This window comes from Bufo bufo, chromosome 3 (assembly GCF_905171765.1).
Source record: "Bufo bufo chromosome 3, aBufBuf1.1, whole genome shotgun sequence".
NCBI classification, from domain to species: Eukaryota; Metazoa; Chordata; class Amphibia; order Anura; family Bufonidae; genus Bufo; species Bufo bufo.
In genome coordinates this window covers 433,305,084-433,321,578 of record NC_053391.1, presented here as the reverse complement: position 1 = coordinate 433,321,578, position 16,495 = coordinate 433,305,084, and the positions used below count along the sequence as shown (strand labels likewise).

Sequence of the window (16,495 nt, the reverse complement as noted above, 5' to 3'; positions counted from 1 at the left end):
TGGACACGTTCTTCCACTTAGCTGAGCAGCCATTTTGTTTTTAACAGTACAATGACCCAATGCACATTGAGTGCTTCATCTAATAACTTGTCCCTCACAGTCAGCCACATGCAGGACATTAGATACACAGACACTTTCCGATTAGAAATTGATTAAATGGTTAAATACAACCAACCTATGTTTAAAAAAAAAAAATAGATCAAAATTTAGAAGTTTCAAAAACTCAGATTTTTTTCATTTCACAAAAGAATTGGGTGCTTTATTTTTTCAGCCACTTGCATGATGCAAACCAATCACCTTGACAATACAGGAATTTAGATGCATTAAAGTACCAGTATGAATCTTTCAACCATATATATTTCTTTAATTTATCATGTATTTTGTTCTAAGAAAAAAAAAAAAACATTAAAAATATTACCTTCATAAAAAAAAGTATGCAGTGCACAACATTTCTAAATCTGCCTTCACTTGTATGAGTAGGCTCATTAACAATGTGCAAATAATACAGCTATATTGACTCTGGCATTTTATTTGAATTAAAGTCAAGTGGGTCCATCGAGGGCACAAAGTACCTTCTTTGCTGTAAACATCAAGCCATTTTCACAAAAAGGGAAGCTCAACAGCAGGTTAGGGTGAAGAAGGGAAAGACAATGAAGGAAACCAAGAATGTGTGCATCAATACACACACTTAACACCATAGGGTCTGGACGTGTCCACTTTTTTGCGAAATATCACAATCCAGTGAATAGATAAAATAATGCTGTAGTATACATTAGGATTAGTTGGACGATTGACTTCTTGATCTTGACTGCTGATAAATATACAACATATAGATATATATTAGTGTATACATTTCAGAGAACTTAAATCAGCGCTTGGCAGAAGTGCCGCGAATAATCATACAAGATGGTCACACTTAATGTGCCTAACAGCTTTGGAGGAATCACTTGAACAGGAATACAGACTTAACACATGCAGTAATATTTCCATCTTTAGCTTTTTATATATTAAAATTGTGAACATAACCAGTAGTTTAATGATACAGCCTGCGGGACACAACAAAAACTAAAAAAAGGGACTGCATTATCACATCAGATAATGTGCTCTAAAAGAGAGGGCTAAAACCTTGCTTTCTTATCACCAGCAACATTTTAGAACAGCATTTTTCATTTTGTATGGACTTAATTACCCTGAAAAAAAGCAGCAATTACGTCTCTGTAAGTATGCTTTATAAGATATTTTATACTACAACACCTGCTCCCTGCCAAAGTCTTCTTTCAGTAGGATACTTCTGGGAAGCGCAACATTTCTTTTTTTGTTTGTGTATTCTGTCTTCCAACTCATAAATCCAATTAATTGGTCTACAAAACTACATCCTCAAGTGCCCCTCCACAACATCTCGTCTTGGAGAAGAAACCAAATGACCAGCATTTTGAAATCTCCATCATTCACGAAACTGCAGAGAGGGTTTTGGTGGATCACCAACAAAACAGTCCTGCTCACTCATAACTTGTGACCAATGTGTCTCTAACTGCAGCACTGGAGTTGGGCTCAGCTTGTGGATTAAATTAGAGAAAGGTCCCTTTACTTTCTCGTGCATGCTAGATAGTAGTATCTTTACAAAAAAAAAAAACTTCAAGCAAAAGTGAAGCAGTAGGCGGAGAGCTCAGGTGAACCGAGGCATCTCACACTGCTCACAGCGATTTAGTGCCGGGTGATTGAGAAAAGTACAGCTATTGCAGTTCCATGGAGACCCTTCAAAATCTTCATCTCTTGCTGGTCTCTGACTGGGCCTGTTTCGATTAGCTGGAAGACAGACAATGCCATGTATGTAAACAAGACACTATACAAAATGCATAAAAGTGTAATAGGGCTCATGCATGCAACTGTTTGCAGTCTGGGAAACATGCCCGTGTGTCTGCTGCATATCCCGGACAGATAGCAACTCATCAGACCTGAACTCACTGCATCATAGCCATTTATGATACAATGAGTTCCTATCTGACTGCAGGTCTATTTTACTCCCATACTGATGAATACATCAATCTGGGATAAAAGGCCAACAAACGGGCTGTGTTTCCCAGACTGGAAATGGTCGTATGACTGAGCTGATATGCTGTTTTTTCCACACAGAATTGCAGAAAATGCTCACAATGTACAGGGTATGCAGTGAATTAAAGAAAACGTTCTCAAATTGCAACATAATTGCAGTTGACCGTTAATTCACATAATGTGCATTCATTTCACGGTCAGTGGTGCAATCCCGCATTATCTAGGTCTCCAGCAATTCATCCTGGGACTCTAAACCAGACGTCTGATAACCTGACCCTGACCAAGTCTAAACAGCAAATCAGGAAACACAACATATATTTTATATTAGGCTTAAAGGAGTTGTGCAGACAGTACATATTGATGGCCTATCCTCAGGATAGGCCATCAAAATCAGATAGGTAGGTTTTGACATCTGGGACCCCCGCCAATCAACTGTTTGAAGAGGAGGCGGTGTTCGTGTGTGTCATCTCGCTGGCAGCGAAGTGTAATTACAAGTGAATGGGATAAGCAGCTCTAATTAATCTGCACCGCCACGACAAGAGAGAAGACAAGCAGTGTAATCTTGAAGAGGATGCAGCGCTTGAGTGAGTGCTACACCCTCTTCAAACAGCTGATTGGGTGTCAGACCCCACCGATCTGATACGGATTACCTATCCTGAGGATATATGGATAGGTCATCAGTATCTACCCACTGTAGAACCTCTTTAAGAAAAATGTGTAAATGGCTGACAAATCCTTAAAACATTTATATAACACTAGAGTAGCTTGTAGGTACTATACATGACAAGAAGAATAGCATTCAGAATGGAAATCTAAATTAATATGTACCAATGTCCACAGCACTTGGATTAGGAATATCAGGTGGCTCAACTTTTAATTTTGAAGTCACACTTATTCTTCTAGCTTTCCGTTCTCCGGATGAAGACTCAGTAGATTCTATAATGAAAAAAATAAAAACAAAAAAGTTTATTTTCTTAAATTAAATTAATTGGATAACACGAAAGTATTAAAAGTGAAAACATACATTGTATAGTCATTACTTATTAATCATAAAGACACTCAAAAACATCAAAAAAGTATATAAAACTATATGTATATTGTGGCGAAACCAACCTCGCCACTGGGTGGTGGAGAAGCCTGGCTACCAGCCTCTTGCCCCAGGATTATGGGCCCTCTCATCAGCCAGGCCTCATTTGTTCACAAAGGACTTGGACTAACTTGAACCCTGGTCTAATTCGTGCCATTTTGGGATGTTAAATGTCTATGTGTATTGAAAAGGGTAGGACATTGTATACGTTGAGTAGGGAGGTCTGTTCCATTGTCTCTCTGTGTGTACAGGCGATGTCCTTTGTCCTGAGAGATAATTGAATTACGTCTCGGTTGTCTCCAGGACAGAGGATATTGTGTATTCGCCTGCCTGTGATGATTGCATCAACCCAGTGTGAGGTAATTCTATCACGGGCAGAGGGGTGGATTTTGTGTGGGAGTGTCTGAGTGTATTGTACGTGGTTATTGGCTGTTTTTACAAAACCCTGTGGGTGGTAACCTTGTTGGAAGATGTGTATAAAATGCTTGTGTGTTCAAATAGAGTTCCTGTTTTTATACCTTCATGAAGTTTTGGCTCATGTTTGGCTCATGGGATAACTACACTATTGGGGATTGCTATATCACAATACTCCCCTGAGTATAAGCTCTTGTAAGAGCTTGTTCCTGGTTCCTGTCTCTGCATTTAGGAGAGGTTCACCCACTGGAGCCTTGTCGTAGGTCCAGGGTGGGTAGGAGACGGCGAGACCTCCACCAAGCTTCGGCGGTTTGTGGGGTCTGCAGTGCTGACGGTGTCAAGTGGAGTGCGTGGAGTCCTCTGGAAGCACTAGGAGCATCTATCGACGGAGGTACCCGGTCGGGGTGCTAGGCGTTCCGTTACATATATTATATATAAAGTTGTAAAATATGAGAAGGTGACCTTTTCTACAAACATATGGAATGCAATTAAAACAAGTATCAACCAACCGAATTCTGGATGTTTAAAACTGCAATACAAGACAATTCAGGGGCAGTGTCACAGTTTGATACATATCACGTTTTGCAGCAGAAGTTCCAAGGAAACAGTATTATCTGCTAAGAGAAGTTTGTCTTTACCGCTTTCTGCCTACACATTTTCAAACTGCTACAGAAAGTAGATTCAGGAGAATTACAGGAGTCAGACAAGTCCCTCATTCCTCCTTGCCTCTCCATCTTTGGCTGGAGAGAGGCTGTCATCAGTTTATGTGCACTAACATGACCTCACAGTTACACAGTAAGTTCAGAAAAGGGCGGTGTTTCTCTCCAATACACATCAAGCACTGTGAAAGCACTGGAAACCGGCAGCTTCTTACAAAATCTTCTCCTTATTGTGTGTAGGGATGCTAGACAGTACCAGTGCACCGACACTACAGAAAGCGCCACGGAATGTCAAGTTTACCTATATAGGCAAGAAGCATTTCTCACTGTCTGTCTAGGCAAATATGACATCCATCTGTGTAGGAAAGCTGGATTACAAGTCTTGTGGAGCTGTATACACTATCCAGATAACGTTACCCGTACAATATGCAAGTAACCCAACTTTCCCAGGGGCCTGAAAGGCAAATCTGCCAAACTATGGAACTATTTAGAAGTGAGAATGGATTTATTTAGCAGTCCCCATTATAACTCCACATGGTGGTAACCAAGCTTTCCCAGGACCCTAAAAGGCAAATCAGCCTAGCTATATAGCACTATTTTGGAATGAAGAAAAGGGCTTACTTGGATAGACTTAGTACATAGCAGTCCCTATCACAGCTCCACATAATGTATTACCCATTTTTCCACAGACCCAGAATGACAAATCTGTCTAGCTATGGTACAGTATAGAGCACGGGTGTCAAACACAAGGCCCGCGGGCCGAATCCGGCCCGCCAGACCTCGTCATGTGGCCCGCGCAGCGAGCGAGCTGGCGGCGGCGGCTGGGCACAGGGAGATGAGCGCTTCCATTGTGGAAGCGCTCATCTCCAGTCATCTGTATCGCCGTCATCAGGACAGCGATACAGATGCCTGCCTGTGCTGCGGTAGAGGAGGGAGAGGAGTGTCCCTTTCCCTTCCTCTGATAGGCTGCCGGCCTAGTGCCTGTAGCCCATCAGAGGCCGGCGCAGGCGGCGCGATGACGTCATCGCGCTGCCTGAGCCATACAGCGTGGGACACAGGCCAGAAGAGGCCTGCATCGCATTACTGACATGGAGGTAAGTATGTGTTTTTTTTTTTATTATGTACAATACTTTTACTGGCGGGGGCTGTTATTACTGGCAAAGGGGGGGCTGTTTGATATTACTGGCAAAGGGGGGGCTGTTATTACTGGCGGGGGCTGTTATTACTGGCAAAGGGGGGACTGTTATTACTGGCAAAGGGGGGACTGTTATTACTGGCAAAGGGGGGACTGTTATTACTGGCAAAGGGGGGACTGTTATTACTGGCAAAGGGGGGACTGTTATTACTGGCAAAGGGGGGACTGTTATTACTGGCAAAGGGGGGACTGTTATTACTGGCAAAGGGGGGACTGGCAAAGGGGGGACTGTTATTACTGGCAAAGGGGGGACTGGCAAAGGGGGGACTGTTATTACTGGCAAAGGGGGGACTGTTATTACTGGCAAAGGGGGGACTGTTATTACTGGCAAAGGGGGGACTGTTATTACTGGCAAAGGGGGGACTGTTATTACTGGCAAAGGGGGGACTGTTATTACTGGCAAAGGGGGGACTGTTATTACTGGCAAAGGGGGGACTGTTATTACTGGCAAAGGGGGGACTGTTATTACTGGCAAAGGGGGGACTGTTATTACTGGCAAATGGGGGGCTGTTATTACTGACACAGAGGGGCTCTTATTACTGGGGGCTATTACTGGCACAGAGGGGCTGTTATTACTGACACAGAGGGGCTGTTATTACTGGGGGCTGTTATTACTGGCACAGAGGGGCTCTTATTACTGGGGGCTGTTATTACTGACACAGAGGGGCTGTTATTACTGGGGGCTGTTATTACTGACACAGAGGGGCTCTTATTACTGGGGGCTGTTATTACTGGCACAGAGGGGCTCTTATTACTGGGGGCTGTTATTACTGGCACAGAGGGGCTCTTATTACTGGGGGCTGTTATTACTGGCACAGAGGGGCTGTTATTACTGGGGGCTGTTATTACTGACACAGAGGGGCTCTTATTACTGGGGGCTGTTATTACTGACACAGAGGGGCTCTTATTACTAGGGGCTGCTATTACTGGCATAGGGGGCTATTATTACTGGCACGGGGGGGGCTGTTAATACTGGCACATGATTGGGGGCACTATAGGGGCATCTACTGAGGCCACAAAGAAGGGGTATTTTATATGGGCTCTCTGTACAGTACAATTTTATACTGGGACACATGGTGGGTACTATGGGGAAGGGGGGAGGAGTACTATGGGGTCATCTACGGGGGACACTAAGAAGGGGTATTTTATACTGGCACATTATGGGGGCACTATGAGGACATTAGCTCAAATGGACGCATTACAAGGGGGTATTTTTTGCACTGTCACATTATAAGGAGAATTATTACTGGCACTGGGGGGGGGGGGGGGGGCATTATGGTGGGCTTTATTACTCCCCCATGGTATGACCCCCTAGTAGCAGCACCAGCCTCTCCCTGCTCTGCTATCCCTCTGCACCTTCTCCAAATACTTATTATGAAATCTTTCTCATTAGGATAAAACACCTCATCAGCTCCACCGAGCCCCCGGCCAAAGTGTGGAAGTGGCGTCCGAGATCCCCAAGGGCCAAGCCAAGTAACTAAGTTTTCCGGCCCTTTGAGGGTGACCAAACTGCTGATGCGGCCCCCGATGAATTTGAGTTTGACACCCCTGGTATAGAGGATTTGTCACTGGGATTCTTACTCACCTTTTTCAAGTCCCTGGCTAGCAAATCCAGCTAGGTATTCTACAATACTGGGGATTAACCAATTCATAAATAGGCTGATCTGGTATTCTGTAGTCTGGGAAAGCTGGATAATGTCTCCGGAGCTCTGATAGGGGGAAAATTTGGATTTATAAAATGCACACAATGCTGCCCTGACACATTATGTGAATCTACCATATGCAACCAGGGCAACATAATTTATTGTCACTAATGCAGCGCTACAGTCTTGTCACCCAGCTTTTCCAGGACCCTGAAAGACACATTGTTCTAGCTATGTCAAGGGATTTATCACTACGCAACTAGGCAAATTTGGAATTCAGCAATCTGGGAAAGCTGGGTCACAACCAGCACAGAGATGTAATTGAAGCCACACATGGTACATACATTCTGTATACACTACATCCATAAATATAATATCAGGACAACCAGCTTTCTAAAGCTGCTGAAAGGCAAATCTGCACAATTAGGCCTCTTTCACACGGGCGTTGCGGATTGGTGCCGGATGCGTTCAGGGAAAATGGTGTGATTTTGACAGTAAAACAAGTCAGTTTTCACTGCGATTGCGTTTCATGTTTGCGTTTTTTCCACGCGGGTGCAAAACATTGTAATGCGTTTTGCATACGCGTGAGAAAAATCGCCATGTTTGGTACCCAGACCCGAACCCGGACTTCTTCACAGAAGTTCGGGTTTGGGTTAGGTGTTGTGTAGATTTTTTTTATTTCCCCTTATAACATGGTTATAAAGGAAAATAATAGTATTGTTAATACAGAATGCATAGTACAATAGTGCTGGAGGGGTTAAAAAAAGAAAAAATTATTCAACTCACCTTAATCCACTTGATCGCGCAGCCGGCTTCTCTTCTGTCTTCTTTGACGAATAGGACCTTTGATGATGTCACTGCGCTCATCACATGGTCCATCACATGATCTTTTACCATGGTGATGGATCATGTGACGGACCATGTGATGAGCACAGTGACGTCATCAAAGGTCCTTTTCCTGTGCACAGCAAAGAAGAAGACAGAAGAGAAGCCGGGCTGCGCAATCAAGTGGATTAAGGCGAGTTATATTATTTTTTTTAACCCCTCCAGCCCTATTGTACTATGCATTCTGTATTAAGAATGCTATTATTTTCCCTTATAACCATGTTATAAGGGAAAATAATAATGATCGGGCCCCCATCCCGATCGCCTCCTAGCAACCGTGCGTGAAAATCGCACCGTATCCGCACTTGCTTGCGGATGCTTGTGATTTTCACGCAGCCCCATTCACTTCTATGGGGACTGCGTTGCGTGAAAAACACAGAATATATTACATGCTGCGATTTTCACGCAACGCAAAAGTGATGCGTGAAAATCACCGCTGGTGTGCACAGCCCCATAGAAATGAATGGGTTCGGATTCAGTGCGGGTGCAATTCGTTCATGTCACGCATTACACCCGCGTGGAAAACTCGCGTGAAAGGGGCCTTATACAGTGAAGAGAAGAATTATCGCTGTGTAAATGGGCAGATTAGATATTGGGCTTCATGTACTATGGCTGGTACGATGTATATACTACAGCTGGTAATATGGTTGGTGCTGTTACCTAATCTAATTTGTACTATAAGTAACTAAAAGATACCTTCCAACAAAATGGCCACACTCACTGGGTAGACAAAAATTATTCAGACTAAACCCAGCTCCCTCCTCGTAAACTTCCTGGGTCATGTACACTAGCATCAGAGGGGGGAGAGGGAGAAGACACGGCTGCAGCCTGAGAGAAAAATGCACTGCTTTTCTAGTTTATTTATCATGGTGTGCAATTGGGAAATAACAAACACACATAAGGAGATTATTACAGCTATGTGCTTCCTTACCTTTCCTCTTAGCTTGAGATATTACCAGATGAGTGGCGCCAGATGACCAGCATTTGCATTATTCACAATGCCCAAGAGAATATGCAAAGTTTTTTTTTTTCAAAGCTGGAAAGTTAGGCCCCTTTCACACGGGCGAGAATTCTGTGCGGGTGCAATGTGTGCGGTGAACGCATTGCACGCGCACTGAATCCGGACCAATTCACTTCAATGGGGCTGTTCAGATGAGCGTTGATTTTCACGCATCACTTGTGCGTTGTGTGAAAAATGCAGCACGCCCTATATTCAGAATTTTATAGAAAATGAATGGGGATGCGTGAAAATCGCAAGCAACCGCAAGCAAGTGCGGATGGAGTGCGATTTTCATGCATGGTTGCTAGGAGATGATAGGGATGAGCAACCCCATTAAAGTCAGTTTACTGTATTATTTTCCCTTATAACATGGTTAATAAGGGAAAATAATAGCATTCTTAATAAAATGTGGCATGAGGGGTTAAAAAATAAAAATTAACTCACCTCCTCCACTTGTTTGCGCAGCCAGCATGTCTTCTTTCTTCTTCTTTTAGGACCTGCCAAAGGACCTTTGATAACGTAATAGCGCTCACCACGTGGTGAGCGCTGTGACGTCAGCGCAGGTCCTGCTGAATGAAGATAGAATCTTCTATCGTCATTCAGCAGGACCTGCGCTGACGTCACCGTGCTCACCACGTGGTGAGCATGATTACGTCAAAGGTCCTTTGGCAGGTCCTGAAAGAAGAATAAAGATGATGATGCCGGCTGCACGAACAAGTGGAGGAGGTGAGTTAATTTTTATTTTTTAACCCCTCATGCCACATTTTAGTAAGCATTCTGTATTAAGAATGCTATTATTTCCCCTTATAACCATGTTATAAGGGAAAATAATAAAATCTACAGAACACCTAACCCAAACCCGAACTTCAGTGAAGAAGTCTGGGTTCGGGTCTGGGCACCACAATCAGTTTTTTTTCACGCGCGTGCAAAACGCATTGCACTCGCACGGAAAAAACTGAGCAACCCAACGCAATCAAAACTGACTGAAATTGCGTACACACTCGCATGATTTTCCCTGATCGCAGACGCAACGCATCCGGACCTAATCTGGACAAGCTCGTCTGCAAGGGGCCTTAAGGAAGAACCCCACCTGTAACTTGTTAAATATACCTTTTTTACTTGAGTTGGAAGGTACAGCAGGACCAGGAGCTATGTTATCATAGAAGTTGCTCATTGCCTTGGCATCAAGTTTCCCCACGCCTATAAAAAAAATTAAAAATTAAAAGAAACTATATAAACCAATGACTATGACAGAGAATAGTGAGAAACAGGTATGAAATCTAAACTGATCTTTGTAAGAACAAGTGAATCAATGAATCCAAGAGAAAAAAATACATTTCCAGAATTCACAGGATTTTAAAACACTAAAGTCCTGTCCTCCTAGCAGAAATAATGACCACATTTCCGTTTACACTCCGGTCTTAGAAGCCAGTCATGGTCCTCTGTAGTGACGTCACTCATGCTGACTCGTCACTTTAGTGGCCTGTGATTGGCTGGTCCATTCACATGACATTTCAGCAGGCAACAGCGTAAACGGAGGTGGCCTGACCTGAGCAAGAATTAGGTAATTTATCATTTTGAGTAAAAAAAAATTTTTTAATCCACACAAAAACTTTTTAAATGCATAAAAAGTGACAAAAGTCCATCATTTTGTCTGTATATTCAGTCAATAGCAAAGATTAGCAAAGCAGTTAATCCAAAAGTGACAGCCATGGCTCTAAACGTCCTGGTATCACTTTTGCATATGGCTGTTGAATCATAAGAATGCTAATGTGTCTGTAAGTAAAGGAAAAGTAAATTTAAAAGTCTAGACGCTGGTCTTAATAAAGCCCTGGCAGTGGATCGCCAAAGTTATGTAGAGGAGTCGGCCTCTACAAAACTTCGGCGCACCCAGCGCAACTTCTAAATGCAAGACACCTTCCTAGCGTAGAAAATGATGATTCAGATGGGCCTGCCGGCCCGTCCCCTTCCATGCCCACTGTTTTAGACCTGGCGTGACTGGGGAAAAGTCGCAGACTGCAGCAAAACGAACCGTTGCACTGCAATCTGCGCCCGAAATACACCTAATATAGGCGTATTTCAGGTTAATAAATGACCCCATAATGACCATACCTTTCCCTCTAATTGATCAGCCAACATATGGAAAGATAAGTTTTGGGTGGAAATCCTCTAATTTGTATAAACTAAACTCCAATAATTCAGTGTCAACTGGCCAGAAAATGCAAGCGATGGAAACATTTATTACGAGATGAAAAGTAAGGGCTTTGGAGAACATTTCAATATCTGCCACATGCCAAACAGAACCTGTATGCATAATGTACAATATTACAAGATTTAATGGGAGGCCAGTAAATATTAATGGATACTTACAACCATAATTCTCCAGTTTATTTGCAAATTAGTTACTTTGGATTTACATTAAAAACAGTTTTGTAATTATTCACCAAGCTTTCGTGACTTTATTGCATTTGCGCACCGCAGTTACTCCTACAGTACGATAGCATAGTACAATGAAAAACGCCATTTGTTTCAGTAATGCATTCAATCAGCCCATCTTTTGGCAGAAGCTGTCTGGACCAAACAATTGCTTTACTGTAAAAACAGTGGTGGTACAAGCATCACACAGTCACCGGCAGGGCTGCACTGAAGTCATCACTATAGTAAATTCTAAATGGTGAATGTCACATTGGATCTTTAATGTCTACCTCTTGACTGAAGCAGGTCGATTTCTTTCAGTGTACAATCTATATTTATCTGCAGCTGCCTATTTAGGGTCCTCAGTCTGTTCATCTCTTCTGGCTGAAAAGATAGAGAAAATGGGAGAGGTGCAGCAGAAATCATAACTAAACACTATAACTAATAGGCACAATCAGTTAAAATAGAAGATATGTGCCATACAGATTTACATGACATGTGCTTGGTCCAGGAAACATTGTCCCGGACCAACCGCGGCTCCTCTAAGGCTACTTTCACACTAGCGGCACGGACCTCCGGCAGCCTGTTCTGTCGGGTGAACAGCCTGTCGGATCCGTCCTGCCACTAGTGACCGTGTGCCTCCGGACTGCGGCTCCATCCCGATATAACTTGTGAATACAGTACAATAGACTTGTGGTCAGACAGGAATTGACTAAATAAAAACACTATGATAAAGTCCCTTTGGGTCAGGGAGCCGCGGTCAGTCCGAAAGATATGGCCAACACAAGGACGATTGTGTAAATCGGGCCTAAGCAATGGAAAAAGTGAGGACAACAAGTTGAGCTATGGCTGCTTCATGATATCCCTCTACACATGAACAGACAGACACTTAAGGCTTTGTTCACACTTCCGTTAAAATGCTTTAAAAGCAGTATTCCACCCTGGGAGATTGATGGCATACCTCTAGGGACCCACTCCTATCTCCAGAAAGGGACCCCTTCCCCAAAGTGAATAGAGAGCAGCCACCCATGCTTGGCTAACCTCCGTTCACCACTATGAAAGTTCTGAAAATAGCCAAGCACTGGCTTGGCTATTTCCCCCAGTCCCATAGCACTGAATGGAGAGGTGACTGCTTGTGCGGTGCATTCTCCATTCATTGCGCAGTGTGGTCCGCTTCACTTTGGGGGCCCAATTCTCTAGATCGGAACGGGTCGCAGAGGTGGGTCCCACACCATAAATATTGGGACATCGACACAATTCTGAAATTGTTGGCTCTATACACCACCACAATGGATTTAAAATGAAACTACAAGATGTGCTTTAACTGCAGACTGTCAGCTTTAATTTGAGGGTATTTACATCCAAATCAGGTGAACGGTGTAAGAATTACAACAGTTTGCATATGTGCCTACCACTTGTTAAGAGACCAAAAGTAATAGGACATAATAATCATACATCAAACTTTCCTTTTTAATACTTGGTTGCAAATCCTTTGCAGTCAATTACAGCCTGAAGTCTGTAACGCATAGACCTCACCAGACGCTGGGTTTCATCCCTGGTGATGCTCTGCCAGGCCTCTACTGCAACTGTCTTCAGTTCCTGCTTGTTCTTGGGGCATTTTCCCTTCAATTTTGTCTTCAGCAAGTGAAATGCATGCTCAATCGGATTCAGGTCAGGTGATTGATTTGGCCATTGCATAACATTCCACTTCTTTCCCTTAAAAAACTCTTTGGTTGCTTTTGCAGTATGCTTTGGGTCATTGTCTATCTGCACTGTGAAGCGACGTCCAATGAGTTCTGAAGCATTTGGCTGAATATGAGTAGATAATACACTGCGTGCAGAATTATTAGGCAAATGAGTATTTTGACCACATCATCCTCTTTATGCATGTTGTCTTACTCCAAGCTGTATAGGCTCGAAAGCCTACTACCAATTAAGCATATTAGGTGATGTGCATCTCTGTAATGAGAAGGGGTGTGGTCTAATGACATCAACACCCTATATTAGGTGTGCATAATTATTAGGCAACTTCCTTTCCTTTGGCAAAATGGGTCAAAAGAAGGACTTGACAGGCTCAGAAAAGTCAAAAATAGTGAGATATCTTGCAGAGGGATGCTGCACTCTTAAAATTGCAAAGCTTCTGAAGCGTGATCATCGAACAATCAAGCGTTTCATTCAAAATAGTCAACAGGGTCGCAAGAAGCGTGTGGAAAAACCAAGGCGCAAAATAACTGCCCATGAACTGAGAAAAGTCAAGCGTGCAGCTGCCAAGATGCCACTTGCCACCAGTTTGGCCATATTTCAGAGCTGCAACATCACTGGAGTGCCCAAAAGCACAAGGTGTGCAATACTCAGAGACATGGCCAAGGTAAGAAAGGCTGAAAGAAGACCACCACTGAACAAGACACACAAGCTGAAACGTCAAGACTGGGCCAAGAAATATCTCAAGACTGATTTTTCTAAGGTTTTATGGACTGATGAAATGAGAGTGAGTCTTGATGGGCCAGATGGATGGGCCCGTGGCTGGATTGGTAAAGGGCAGAGAGCTCCAGTCCGACTCAGACGCCAGCAAGGTGGAGGTGGAGTACTGGTTTGGGCTGGTATCATCAAAGATGAGCTTGTGGGGCCTTTTCGGGTTGAGGATGGAGTCAAGCTCAACTCCCAGTCCTACTGCCAGTTTCTGGAAGACACCTTCTTCAAGCAGTGGTACAGGAAGAAGTCTGCATCCTTCAAGAAAAACATGATTTTCATGCAGGACAATGCTCCATCACACGCGTCCAAGTACTCCACAGCGTGGCTGGCAAGAAAGGGTATAAAAGAAGAAAATCTAATGACATGGCCTCCTTGTTCACCTGATCTGAACCCCATTGAGAACCTGTGGTCCATCATCAAATGTGAGATTTACAAGGAGGGAAAACAGTACACCTCTCTGAACAGTGTCTGGGAGGCTGTGGTTGCTGCTGCACGCAATGTTGATGGTGAACAGATCAAAACACTGACAGAATCCATGGATGGCAGGCTTTTGAGTGTCCTTGCAAAGAAAGGTGGCTATATTGGTCACTGATTTGTTTTTGTTTTGTTTTTGAATGTCAGAAATGTATATTTGTGAATGTTGAGATGTTATATTGGTTTCACTGGTAAAAATAAATAATTGAAATGGGTATATATTTGTTTTTTGTTAAGTTGCCTAATAATTATGCACAGTAATAGTCACCTGCACACACAGATATCCCCCTAAAATAGCTAAAACTAAAAACAAACTAAAAACTACTTCCAAAAATATTCAGCTTTGATATTAATGAGTTTTTTGGGTTCATTGAGAACATGGTTGTTGTTCAATAATAAAATTAATCCTCAAAAATACAACTTGCCTAATAATTCTGCACTCCCTGAATTGCCCGAAACACTTCAGAATTCATCCTGCTGCTTTTGTCAGCAGTCACATCATCAATAAATACAAGAGAACCAGTTCCATTGGCAGCCATACATGCCCACGCCATGACACTACCACCACCATGCTTCACTGATGAGGTGGTATGCTTAGGATCATGAGCAGTTCCTTTCCTTCTCCATACTAGTCTCTTCCCATCACTCTGGTACAAGTTGATCTTGGTCTCATCTGTCCATAGGATGTTGTTCCAGAACTGTGAAGACGTTTTTAGATGTCGTTTGGCAAACTCTAATCTGGCCTTCCTGTTTTTGAGGCTCACCAATGGTTTACATCTTGTGGTGAAGCCTCTGTATTCTCTGGTGAAGTCTTCTCTTGATTGTTGACTTTGACACACATACACCTACCTCCTGGAGAGTGTTCTTGTTCTGGCCAACTGTTGTGAAGGGTGTTTTCTTCACCAGGGAAAGAATTCTTTGGTCATCCACCACAGTTGTTTTCCGTGGTCTTCCGGGTCTTTTGGTGTTGCTGAGCTCACCGATGCGTTCATTCTTTTTAAGAATGTTCCAAACAGTTGTTTTGGCCAAGCCTAATGTTTTTGCTATCTCGATGATGGGTTTGTTTTGTTTTTTTCAGCCTAATGATGGCTTGCGTCACTGATAGTGACAGCTCTTTGGATTTCATCTTGAGAGTTGACAGCAACAGTTTCCAAATGCAAATAGCACACTTGAAATGAACTCTGGACCTTTTATCTGCTCATTGTAATTAGGATAATGAGGGAATAACACACACCTGGCCATGGAACAACTGAGAAGCCAATTGTCCCATTACTTTTGGTCCCTTAACAAGTGGGAGGCACATATGTAAACTGTCGTAATACATACACAAGAAGATCAGTACAGATAAGAAGACACCAGCTGGACATAGGTAAAAGTGGTACAGTTGCGTTTAGTAGGTGGGACGCCACCTTGATACAATATCGCACTGTGTCTGTTTGATACCTTAAAGGGGTTATCCGAGTTAACTTAACCTTATCTTTATGGCTTTATTTCTCCTATACCTTAGTTTTCCTAAATCACTTACTGTACCTATCTTGTGCCGTTTCTCTGCTACACTAAACAGTCATGTGACCGCCCACGTCATCAGCTGTGACGTTCCGTTGACATGGAGCTCTCTGCTTGTCGGAGTGACTAAGCTATGTCAACGGAACGTCATCAGCCTTGGCCACGCCCCCACCTCTCTGCATTACAGTCCGTGCGGCTGTGAGTTGATCGCGCATGCGCGATCCTCACTTGTGCCGCGGCTACCTCCAACTTTCTAACTGCGGCTAATAGCTCAACCCCTCCCACAAATATTCATGAGGGAGAGATGAGTCATTGTTGTTACTGCTGCATGTAAACACAGCAATAACAGAACCTGGAAAAGGTGTAAGGATCGTTCTTTTTTCAAAAAAATCAAGCTTGACTAATGTATATGTATATCCTGATTAATTTTGTTAGGTTTTATTTTTTTTCCCATAACTCGGATAACCCCTTTAAGTTCCTGTGACTGTTTACTTATGCTCTGTCTATATCTCTGGGAGGAGCAATATAAACATAACTGCTTGAAAGGGCGATTTCAGCAAGTAATATAACAAACCACGACCATCCGATTGCGGGTTCACATTGCAGCACATTCGGGCCCTTCGATGAATATCAACTGATTGCGGTCTCCTATGAGTTATACCCATTGCTGCTATTTTGTGTATTTAATGTAAT

General features: G+C 43.1%; 1 protein-coding gene across 2 annotated transcripts in view; it reads right to left on the bottom strand.

Annotated features, from left to right (window-relative positions):
- Positions 1-1,408: 1,408 nt before the first annotated feature.
- The window catches only part of TAB3 (TGF-beta activated kinase 1 (MAP3K7) binding protein 3), a 64,785-nt gene continuing 49,698 nt past the window's right edge, over positions 1,409-16,495 (bottom strand). For both annotated transcript variants that reach the window (XM_040424997.1, XM_040424998.1), the window contains exons 5-8: positions 11,641-11,734; positions 10,046-10,135; positions 2,881-2,988; positions 1,409-1,806 (exon numbers count right to left, since the gene is read on the bottom strand). In XM_040424997.1, the coding sequence (XP_040280931.1) occupies positions 1,667-1,806; positions 2,881-2,988; positions 10,046-10,135; positions 11,641-11,734 (432 nt within the window). In that variant the 3' untranslated portion in view covers positions 1,409-1,666. The remainder of the gene's footprint in view (positions 1,807-2,880; positions 2,989-10,045; positions 10,136-11,640; positions 11,735-16,495) is intronic.